This window comes from Musa acuminata, chromosome BXJ3-3 (genome assembly GCF_036884655.1).
Source record: "Musa acuminata AAA Group cultivar baxijiao chromosome BXJ3-3, Cavendish_Baxijiao_AAA, whole genome shotgun sequence".
Lineage (NCBI taxonomy): Eukaryota > Viridiplantae > Streptophyta > Magnoliopsida > Zingiberales > Musaceae > Musa > Musa acuminata.
The window spans coordinates 6,710,423-6,722,902 of NC_088351.1; the positions used below are offsets into that span (position 1 = coordinate 6,710,423).

The following is a 12,480-nucleotide window of genomic DNA, read 5'->3' on the forward strand; positions in this document are numbered from 1 at the left end:
GATGGAAGATCCCAACTTCTATCTTGTTGCAATGATTTGGTATTCCTTAGATCTCATTTGTCTACTGACTGCTTGTTCCTATGAAATATTCTGGAATTTAGAAGCACTACACTGGTTGGTTGTGAAACTTGGGGACTTCTAGCAATCTTTGAGATTTCAGATGGGCATATGGTATCAGGTAATGTTCCCAAATTGTGTGTGCAGGATAGGGAGACACCTTTATGCTAAAAATGAATACAAAGATGATTTGCTTGTGGCAACACCTCCATGCTCTTCATCATTTTGACCTATTAACAGGAAAAATAAATCCAAGTGGAGGAACATTAATCATTCTCTTTCCTTCATTGATTCAGATGTTGCAAGGCATTAGCCTTGGGTTTTATCTCTTGCACATGAACTTTTGCAGGAAGAAATGAGAAGCATATTTCACAACTGAAATTGACATAACTCAAAAGCCATTACAAGAAGTGGTTGTCCAGTTCTGCAGAAAGCAGTTTAGCATAATGATAACCACGCTTATTTTGCTATATTAACACAGTCTGATCAACATCACATTGCCACATTGTTACAGCGAACTCCTTCCGGAGGCAAAAAAAGAAACACCAAATAACTGCACACGGTACCATCCAGAGTCAACAACTCCCAAGTGATTCCAATCTACTAAAAAGGAATGGCAACAATCACTGGAGCTGTCAAAAACTGAGAGGGAAAAATATTTAACTTTGTCAAGTTGCTTGTTTCACCATCAGTGGGTCCATTGGTTTCCTGAATTCTTATCCTTGGTATCTAATATTAAGGCTCATGACGAACCCTTACTTTTTCTGTATCCTCCTTCACTTGCTTCTTTTCACAAAGACAACCTTTGGGCTTGGTAGAAGCTGAAGGATGCAGTCGTTCATTATTGGCTTTGGATCATTGTCCAGACCCGGCTGAAATCTTATCTGCAAAATGTTTTGTTGATTTAGATAGCTAACCACTGAAACACAGGAAGATAACAATGCAAACTTGTCAAAATAATTAAAATATAGAAAAACATACACACAATGAAAGAGTGGAAGCTTGTCGAAAGAATTAAATATAGAAATACATACGCAGAATGGAACTAGCACAACAATGTCTAAGAACTTGAGTTTAATTGACGTCTTTCCTGAAACTTCAAGTTCCTCAGTTTAGAAAATCAAGGAAAATATAGATGTTGTTTCGTACACCAACATGTAACTGGAAGCTGAAACTTGAAACTACAGACAAAGCAACTTATTTCACTACTAATGTTCAGATCACAAACCATTCCCAGATATTGCAGAAATTAGTACCAAGATCATTCCCCGGGGATTACTTCATCACTCAAGATTCAAGTAAAAGGAGAAACAAAATAGTATTCCCCTAAAAAGAAGCAAGAAGAGGAAACAGAAAACATGTCTTCTATTGAAAAAATATCTAACGGTGCCCTATTATTTTATCTGTAAGCTCCTAAATAGATCATGTACCTATTCGTCTTCCCAAGATAAGCATGGACACTAATAGATAGGATTGTTCCGTTGCAAAATAGGAGAAGAGGATTTGAAACATAAATATAATCTCTTTGCTTACATAGGTAAAATTACAAAAATTGATCCTCTCAAGATCTTATATTGGAGAAGCCTTATGTGCTAGGCCACTATTTTATTTTATTCATTCACCTTCCAAGCCGATGACCAATTCATCAATATCAATATCTGTCAAAACAAAAGGAGCATGCATCTCTCTTAAACAATTAAAAGCAAGAAACAAATTACAGTAATGGGAAAGCCTGTCAGGTTACCCACTAGATCTGATCCTATTCTTTATCGAGTTTTCAACCTTAACTCTTAAAAAAAAAACTTAGCTAATTTTAACCATTGAATTGGGTGATTGTTGTATATTTAACTATGAGCTCTATGGATATGAACAACAAATATCAAACTCTATGGATGTGAACAACAAAATAAAATGACAATAAGAATGGGCATGACTATATGCATTATGAGAACGTGTTCTTTCTTCATCTAGTTTATCAAATTAGAAGCTCATATAATAGTTTTAACCCAATTATTGAGCCCTTACCCATATGCATTAAAAGAAAATAATTGATTATTTATTAGATGAGGATCAGACATTTGTGTGAAATCATTTTCTATGCAGTCTATAAAACATTTGATTTGTCATAAAATAAATAAAGTGGTTTTGTATCATCGGTACTTATCTAAATTCTAAAGGCATAAGTACAGATTTACCAAAATCAAGCCACAAATCCATAATTAAATATAACATATACAAGTACCTCATAGTTCTGAAGCAAAGATGCAATCAGTGTTGCAATTCCAAGAGTTGCAAACTTCTCTCCAACACATGCTCGTGTACCATATCCAAAAGGAAGAAAAGCTGCCTTTTTCTTTGGCTCACTAAAAAAATGGCTTCCTCCAAAGTCTTCATATTCCTTGCCTATGAATAGATATGTTGAAAAAGATAAAAACTTCAATCAGTGGTTTCAAAAATAATAACAATTTATAAGAGTGGGCATGAACAGAAAATTCAAAGTACTAGAAGCTGATAACTATACATCTCAAATAACATGCAAGTGAAAATCCATGATATATATCTAGTAAGTCCAAGGGTTAAAATTAGAACAGCATACTAGTTTGAATTGCTCAAAAATAGGACAGAGAACAAGGAGACCAAGCATATTAGAATACTTAAAATAAGACGACAAAACAAAACAAGTAATCATGTGATTTGCATTATTGTGATGCACGTTGATGAAATCAACCGTCAAAGTGGCTAGAAGCTTGCACTAAAATAGAGTTTTTGTAAAGAAGCTCAACAATGACTCAGCAAGAGAAATCTCAAAATTTTAGAATGGGGAAGCCAATAAAACATCATGTAAATCGAGGAGAAAAGTGTTCAGATATTTTCTATATGCACACTATATCTGCAATCTAGACATGGTTCATGATGCAAAGTTGTATGTATGCCCAAAGAATATCAGCTCGGTCAGGTATCTGAGACAGCGCTTGAAGAGTTTGCATTGTTTAGCTTGTCTGCTAAGTTCTTTGAAAACATGGATCTTCATCTGGTTTTCAACATAGACTCTTTCACCTTTGATTGCAGAGAGCAGTGGAAGTAGTATCAAGATCTATCTTTATGCCTGTTTGTGCTTGAAACAAAGGATTATCATTTCAGTTGGCATGAGTCAGCGTGTGACATGTCAGAAGGTATCAGCACACATGTTGAGGGATGCTGGCAATGTTGGTGGTACTAATTCTTGAAATAACTTTCACTACTTCACCCAAAGTGCACTTGTTCAAGTCTACTTAATGTATCTTGACAGATAAAACTCCCTTCTCACATGGTAACTACCACAATTGTTGAACATGTTCAAAGACGTGAAAGTGGATATTCTTTATGTTGCAGTACATAGATAATATTTTGCACTGAATATCTTTCTTTGACTTGGTCTACCGCATATCCGAAATTCTGAAGGATTCATGTATAACTACTTTGTCTAAGTTGTATGCATTTTCAATAAAATATTATATAAAAAAACCCTTTTATATTACTAGCGAATATATTGAATACGAGTGCTTATCAAGATTCACTATATATCATTATCTAGTTCCAAAGGCACTCATTCAATTCATCCATCATGCGTTCTTCTGGGAGTGATTGACTCAATATTTGCAACGTAATCAGGATACAGTATGAGAGACATCAAGAAGTATATTATTCCCATTACATAATTATCATAATATCTCCACTCAAATATTCCTTGTATGTTTCAAGCACGTGATAGGATATGATCCTCCTGGTGCTGCTCTTTCATTCCCCACATGTGAAGACTGTTTCATATGGTTCCATTTCATCTTTAGGCCTCACGAGTCAGGTAATTGCTGTTTGAATTGTCTAAAAGCTGGAAACATGGATATGGAAGCTCTAGAAAATAGAAATCCTTCTCAGTCACAAGTGACTCATTTTCGATTCCAGACATGTAACAAGACCTATAATATACACCATAATAGATTTTTTAAAATGTTTTTACAATAACATGATAAGCTCAATATTGGGTGTCTAGGTGCTGACATAGAAAAAGACCAGGCAAGTTCAGTTTACATATACAGTAATAGTCACCTATGTGTACTGTTGTTACTCAACCTAATGGAACTTGCAAATCATAATCCTTCACCTAAAAGCAGCTAACAAAACAAAATCAGTAATATTATAAGATTCATTACTAATATAATTTTGAACATGACAACTGCAATACAAAAACTTTGATGTCATTAGTTTCATTTATATGGCCAATTAATGTTCTTAACCCCCAGTAGTTCTTTTAAGAGATGCATCTTTTTATGCAACCATAAAGAAGTTGAAGCTACTGTCCTTAACAAGACCAGACTCAACATGATTGCTATACCTAGATTCCATTATCTATCTTAAGTTCTGCAGGCTATTATTTCTCTTTCATATATCATGTATCCTCAATAAAATGGAATATACATAAGAAGAAACTCTGTTTTTGGGCAACTAGATTTTATGTACTTCACATACACCAACTCTTCTGTAAACTTGGGCAAGGCAAGCTCGCAATGTTGAAAAGAACACTTGATGAGCCTAGTTAGGCAAGATTATATCCTTCCTGTAATGCCCCATCATGCCTTGTTGTAATAGTCACAAATGGCAAGCCGCTGGGGTTCTATCCCACCCTTAAGCTATGTCAAGACATGAGACCTTCTCATAGTTCTTATTTCCATCAAATTGTTGCAATATAAGCTCAGTTTAAAAGATAAACAAATAGGAAGATGAGAATATGTCGCATACTAATTCAAAGAAACCTTAAAAAGATAAGTACTACACTGTCACACATAACAGAGCATTTAGTTTGGATGAGTCACTCGATTGAAATGATTCAACCCAGTTTGGATGGGTGAAATTGAAAAAACCATCATAATAAGGAAATTAGTTTATCAGGAATAGATATCTAATTTCACTTGTTTTCATTTATCCAATTAAATTTATAGAATGAACTTAACCACATGGCTCAACATGTTTACGAACAAGATATTCGGTAACTAGATTACTTAGGTTATTAACAACACTGTGTGGATAAAAAGAAAATAAAAACCAATCATACCATCTAAAAACTTGTTTTGCTGCTACACTTGAAAAAAAGAAGAAGGTTGAAGCACAAAGAGATGATAGCAAATATTTTAATGGGAGAAGAAGGAATCCAATCACGCTATGACAGCACTACCTTTATGGTTTGTGGCCTCCGAAAAGAAGCGACATGGATTGAATTGACTGGCATCCTTACCCCAAATAGCATTATCCATCTGCACCAGCTGTAGAGGAACAACAAGAATTGCCCCTGCTGGTGCAGTTACACCAGAACTAAGACAAATATCTGCAATTCAGAATTAAAAGGCAGTAGTTAAAATGTTGGCTATAGTCTTTAAATGCATTGATAACCTATCATAAAAATAAACCTTTGAAGGAATAGTTTGATCAATGATCTCATATGCATGTGACTTTAACAAAGTATAACTGTTCACAGCACAAGTGAAATCTATAGGCACAGCTTAGGCACAACATATACAACAGGTAAAACTTCAGCATCTTGTCAGGTTGCACAAAGAGAATCTAGCTTTCTGTCATGTATTATCAACTATAACCAACTAGATGTAAAAATTTAGTTTTAAAATACCATATACAAAGAAACAAACTGACTTGATAATCTGCTCGGGATATTTCAAGTTTTGTAAAGCTAATATACCAAGAATCCCAAATAATTCCCAGGAATCCTGGGCCAAGAACATAAGCTACTCTTGATCAAACACAGCCAACTTCCATACCAAGCTTTGAAGATGCCCGGAATGGAATGTTACATAAGTTAACTTGGAACTTCTCTGAAACATAGTTGTTCAAGTCAAAAAAGGTTCTATGAACAAGGAATTGAAATTCATTTCACACCACCCAGCCTGTACAGATTAGTCTGAGTGAGAATCAACCTCTGGACTGCCTTCATATTGGGTTATTTAATAAACAGGACTGAACTGCAGGTTACCTGTCTTGATACTGTAGTTTGGTGCGATATAGGTTGATTACTGCTCTGTAAAGGCACAGGATACTGTTGGTTGGCAAATGCCGCAAATCAGCCTTTGAGCATCTGAAGCTGTAAACTAAGAGAATCATGGCTCTTTAAAACTAAACCCTTACTGCCAGTCTGCCACGGCTTTGCTACTCTTTGAATGCCACAAGGAAAGGGACAGAATAGAACAGGAAGAGGAAGAAAGTAGGGTCCAAAATCTGAGAACCACTGCCAAAGGAGAGAAGAAGATATATGCAATTATTTACTAGATTCTCTTTATTTCTTTTTCTTGGATTTCTTTTATCTGATCAATACTGAGTTGTAGCAGACAACATACAAAGTTAATGCAGACCCATATTGATCTGAGAGGCGACCACAACATGTCCAGAATATGGTATTTAAATCCTTGTCCATAAAAATTAGAGCATTAAATTCTCATCTGCTGCAATTTCAACTCCTTATAATGGTTACTGAGCCCCTCACATTTAGCCAAGGAAAGATGTACATGTCATTAAAAGCCCACCTTTTTGGTCTGCTGCAAACCTAATTTGAACCCTTTGAAATGGTTGCTGAAACCTCAAGATTTAACCAAGAAAAAACCTTAAATGGTATTAATGCATATATTTTAAGATCATTCAACTGAGAGAAATATTTTAATAAACCTGGAAAATTCATGGTGGAGAATTTTCATAGAAGGGAATGTTCAAAACTTCATGTCCCAAAACTTCATATCCAAGATATTTTTTTATACTAAGTTTTTTACCATGGGTATAAGGGGATTAACCAAACTCACTCAGTTTTTTGATAGACACATAATTGATGGAATTTACAAATAGGGTTAGCATTGCAAGTTTCTTTGTACAGGAAGGAATCAAATCTATGAGAGGTGGATGAATCTCTTAACCCATGCAGTTAGCAGAACATAACTCCAGAGCTAATGCATTGGCAGTCACCAAACAGAGATCTGTGTGTGCTGCCTAAGCAGACAAGGGTCACTCCATAAATACTCATGAATATGAAGTATTTGTATATATAAATACCAACAGCACTTCCCTATTAATGGTACTAAGATTATCCAGTGAACAATTTATTTAAATAGGATACCCATATAATGATAACATGCAGAGAAACAAGCAAGTAAGAAGCTTACAAATTTATGCATTTATATTTATAAAACACAATAAAGCTATTGGTACCATGCTCATACATGTATGCTGTTATCAATATTAGCAACTTTGTATTGAAGGAATAAATAGACCTATTCAGCTCAAATGCATCACTTATAGAGTTACAATCCTATTAAGATAGCTGTGTTTAAAACATCAAGTAACAAAGGAGACAGACATTACCATGGGTTGAAAAGAAAAAATAACACAGAGAACAATTACAATAGCACTGATAACCCAAATAAATAAAACTAATTTGTTCACTGCCTAAATGAATATTTCAGAGATATTGACTAAATTGTAGAGACTGAAGTTCATACCATGTTTAAGTGAGCATCTTTGAAGCAATGGACCTGCTGGCAATAACCGAGCTGATTCATGGACTGTAGCCATCAGTAAATTCATCTTTTGCACATCATGTGAATCCAGCTTGTAGGTTTTCTCTCGAACTTCTATGATCTCTGAGTACAACTGTGATATAGAAGATAGGTAAGCAAAAAGAGATAACTAGCTGAGTTTTTTGAGAATACATCCTCAGATCTCAAAATTTTCTTGCTCTAGAAAGATTTTTTTAAATTTAGTCTTCCAAGTATAGCCCTGTAACTAAATAAAGATGAAATGACACAGTAACTTCAGTTTTTTTAACATCAAATTTTTTTATCAAACTACTGGATTTCCGAATTGAAAGATCACCCAAGTAATATCAACTTTGAATTGTCTGGCATGCCTATAAACAGTTGTACGTGCACAGTATGGTAACATCACCAGTTTATAACAAAGGTGATTTAAAACCATTTTGGGAGTAAATCAAGATTAGATGAACAAACAATAACAATTAGCAAAGCAGAAATGTGCCAGAAATTAGAAAAACTATCTACCTTCTCCTGCAATTCAGGATGCAGCACAAGCCTGGTCAGAATGCTACTAATCAAACTAGCAGTAGCTAAACATCCATGAAACATCAAGCCTAAAACATTCCCACATGGTTCTTCTTTGGAAATAAGATACTCCTCCATCTCTTTCTGGAATAGACCACCTGAAGTTGCATTATCAAGCAGAACTGGAGCATCCAATCTGGTTTTCTTCTCGTTACCCTTGTTTTCTTTGTGAGAATTGTAATGAATTTGACTTAATAAGTCATATCTTTCCACACAATGTTGGATGATGTCTTTGGTTAAGTGTTTTAACCTCTTGCACATGTGTTGGTACTTCCAGTATGTGCTACTCCAGAAAGGAGGGACTGTATAAGAAGCCCAGAAGCAACCATCCTTAGCAATTGTCATGAGGATCTCCTCATACATACCAGCTTTAGGCCAATCCAAAAATGCATCTCCAAAGAGTGTGCTCCCGAGGATGTAAAATGCCAACTGTCGAGAAACCGATATACAATCAAGAATACCTTTACCCATAATAGTATCAACCCTGCCCATGACACATTCAACAACCTTCAGAGGAATATTATTTGCTCCCACAGCTAGTTTCCCATTCATGTATTCTGCTAAAGATTCTCTTCTCTTTTGTACCTAGAAGCATTGAACAAACAACACATAGTTATAAAATGTTTTCTACAGTTAAATAATCAAGACAAGAATTACTATACTCTAACAACAGAAATCAGACAAACATTTAATCATACAACTAGTCAAAAATATACTAAAAGTAAATAGCTAAGATGTATTCTCTTCACAAAAAAATATACATCTTGGCTAAAAATATACTATGTACAGATGAAATATAATGTAAATAAAAAAAATGAAACAACAGCTTCACGAAAAACACAATTTTCTTAACACTATCAAAACTAGATCCAGTACAGGGTAATATGTCAACCAAAAAGATCCGAAAACATAAGAAAGTTTATCATAGGTGCTAGCATCAAAGTCGTAAGTAAAACTAGCATTTAAAAAGTGAAGAAACGAAAAAGTGATAAAATGGAGAAAAATTGCAAATTCTAGCACTATTTAATTAAGGATACCTTTTCAAAGGAAGAAACAAACAGGCTTGATCTACCAAAAGCCAAATGGAATGCCTGCCCAGTCAATGGCAATTTATCTTCTGCCTTTATGAGCATCTCTTTGATAAGCATAGTATCTTTGACAGACACAAGAAGCTGAGTTGGGCTGAGCCAAAGTCTGACAATTGGTCCATATGTCTCATGCAACTCGGCCAGATAACCTGCAATGCAGTGAATTCAGAAATGCATTGGCTTTAATATGCATGCAATTGTTCTATTATAACTGCATTTTTCCAATATTATTCAAGCAGAGGGATCTACAAATCTAGACTGGGCACTTAAGTTAGTCAGGTGGTATAAATTTTTTTATCTCATGCTAATATAATATCTACAGAAAGGAGAGATTTGCAAGATCAGGGTCCGTGGAGGACCAATTATAAGAATCCAGCAAGATAAACCAAATAGAATCATGGGAACTTCTTTTATGGAAACAAAAATCCAAAAATCTACTGGAATTAGAGGGACTGACAGCCAATCTTGATAATGCCCCGAAAGGTTTCTTGACACCCAATCCTATAAACCATGACAAGAAAAAAAATCATTGTATTGAGCTATTATTGTCTAACTATCACTAGAACTTGCATATCCTTGTTTTCTTTTTTTCTTAATCCTAGTGATCATTACATTAAAAGGTTATCATCCAAGCAACTACATAAACTAAATAACTGTCAAGTCAAAATGTGATTCTGGTACTGGTTCATTGTACTGGCATGTTCGATAAATTGTACCAAGTAATTCATGTATATCTTCAACATTTAGTTCCTCAAATCTTCTTAGAAGTTTTAAAAAATTTCAAGACATGTGGTTTTATCCTTCTTTATTATTTTTTGATCTCTTACATATAGATAGAATTAATGCTAAATTAAGGTTAAAGGGTGCCCTATCACTTGGATAAGTTATCTCCTATAATGTGAACATAAATTTTAATTTATACAAATGCTATATTAAGGTACCAGAACAATTTATAATTGTTTATAACTGATTTTGAGATGAATGTGCAAGGCACAAATTCTTCCTCAAAAGCATACCCATGATAGACACAGTTGTTCAGGAAAAGGTAATTTCAACAGAATCAATTTTGAAGATAATATGTCAACAAGAATCAAGCATTTACTTCTAAATGATAAACTAACAAATTCTGTAGGTTCGTCTTTTGGTACCAAAGGTACAGATAAACATGCATGCCTAAAAAAATAAAAAGCTTTTGCTGATCAATGCTGGCATATTTTAACTTTGCAGAATCCATTACCTAAAACCAATGTCAAATCATGAAACTCTTTATGAAAATAATTTGTAGACCATATTTTACAGAAATTTCACAAATAAATTCTTGAGAAACAGCAAATGAAAGAAACAAATAAGATTCCCATTCATGGAGAAATTAACTTACGGCTAGGATTTCCTTGTGGGTTAAATCTTGAGGATTAACCAACTATAGTAACATATTTTATAAAATTAAAGGGAGCTGGCATGCAAGTTGTGCAGCTTACTGTGGAACCTGTTAGCTAAAAAGGACAATTGTCCAAATGCAAACAGCAACCGCCAGTGCTCCCTGTCCTCCAAATAGCAACGGAAAGAGAATAAATAGAGAATCCTACGATAACTCCTGACCAAATACCTATTATAATAATTCTCCAAATAAGACCTAGAAGCTAATGCATGCAAAAGCAAATGTGATCTTAATAGAATATTATGTGAATGCAAATCTTAAAGATTGAATTTGAGGACTGGATAATATAATACCTCAGAGAAACACAGAAATTGCAACATTCACAGATCAGTTTCAGAATTCAATGTTGCAAAAAATATTGACAAATAGCAAAGATTTTTGATAATCTCAGTCAGAATGATGCAATCCTATCAAGATTCCAGATACAGATTGTTTAAGTTCCAGCTACTCAGGTTCTAGTCAATGATAGTCTAGCATCAACTCAAGCCATTCAAAGTTTTCTTTCTCCTTGTGCAAAATATTTTGTTTTTACTGGTTATAATTTAAGAAAGACCACCATGATATGATTAGAAATTAATTAAACACACATATCTACATGTATGTGTATGAACAAACACACTTAAATATACATGGAACAAGGCATGGTTCACACCCAAAGTTTGCTTTATGCATGACAACCTTTCCCCAACCAAAGAAGAAGGAACAAGGTTGCTATGTTCTTGTCATCTAAGTTTCACGACTTGAGAATCATGAGTAGATCCAATCGGTATACTACAGAAAATAATATTTTTTCGTGAGAATAAATACAAATAAATAAATTCCTAAAAGAACCACATCGTAGCACTGCCAGGTGATAAAGGATCTGCTAATAACAACTTACAATTCATGAATCCAAGAGTGCAAGTCTACCCATAAGATAAATTACAAGAAAATCATTAAAAAACCACTTTTTCAGCTCCTCGTGCTGAAATAACAATCAAATAATCAAAACCGCAAGAAGATCTAAAATTTCAGCTGCAAGACATAAGCATCTCCAAATAGCAATAAACAGATTCGAAGAAGCATCGGCCCCTACCGGTGAGGCTCCCCAGGGATCCGCACCCGGCGATCAGCTTGGAGCGGGCAAGGAAGGGGTTGGAGGGCGGGCCCGGGATCCGGCTGCCTTGGACCCACAACCGTACCAGCCTGGCGAGTCGGCGAAAGAGAAGCGAGGTGACGGAGATGAGGGCGATCCAGAGGAGAGCGTTGGTGGCCCTGGAGGTGTAGTCCCGGAAGAATCGGCCGGGGCAGGCGGCGGCGCCAGCGTGGGCCGATGTCGGCGGCCGGAGAAGAACGCCGATAAGGGTGTAGGGGTGCGCTGCGTCGCAGGATTCCATGCTGCACCCCACGGTGGAATCGAGTGGATAAGCCCAAGTGCGTTACCGAGCGAAGGCGGTGTCGTCCTGTAGCTGTGGAGAGGGTGAGAGAGCGGCGGAGACGCAGGGGAAATGAGCAAAGGAACCGGTGGATTTTTTGTGGTGGCTTTTGACTGGAAGAGGAGAGCTGTGGCGGGTGTCGTGATACGTGGCAGTCTCCAATTCAATCGGGCCAGCATCACATGGGTTGCGTGATGGACTAACTCACTCTGGTTTTGGACACATCCATGACATTTAATGAGATGCTCTATCTACCTGTTCAAGTCTTACCCGATTCAGCACCTGTCTAATGGTTGGTATAGTCACGTGGACCACCGGCAGGGTCTCCACGAAGA

General features: G+C 35.8%; 1 protein-coding gene across 1 annotated transcript; it reads right to left on the reverse strand.

The window, feature by feature from the left end:
• Positions 1-424: 424 nt before the first annotated feature.
• LOC103977734 (uncharacterized) lies at positions 425-12,235 on the reverse strand. The gene is made up of 7 exons (XM_009393329.3): positions 11,806-12,235; positions 9,242-9,441; positions 8,145-8,789; positions 7,587-7,737; positions 5,267-5,416; positions 2,300-2,460; positions 425-941 (listed from the first exon to the last, which is right to left on the reverse strand). The coding sequence occupies exons 1-7, from the start codon at positions 12,104-12,106 to the stop codon at positions 834-836; spliced, it is 1,716 nt and encodes a 571-aa protein (XP_009391604.2). The 5' UTR covers positions 12,107-12,235; the 3' UTR covers positions 425-833.
• Positions 12,236-12,480: the final 245 nt, after the last annotated feature.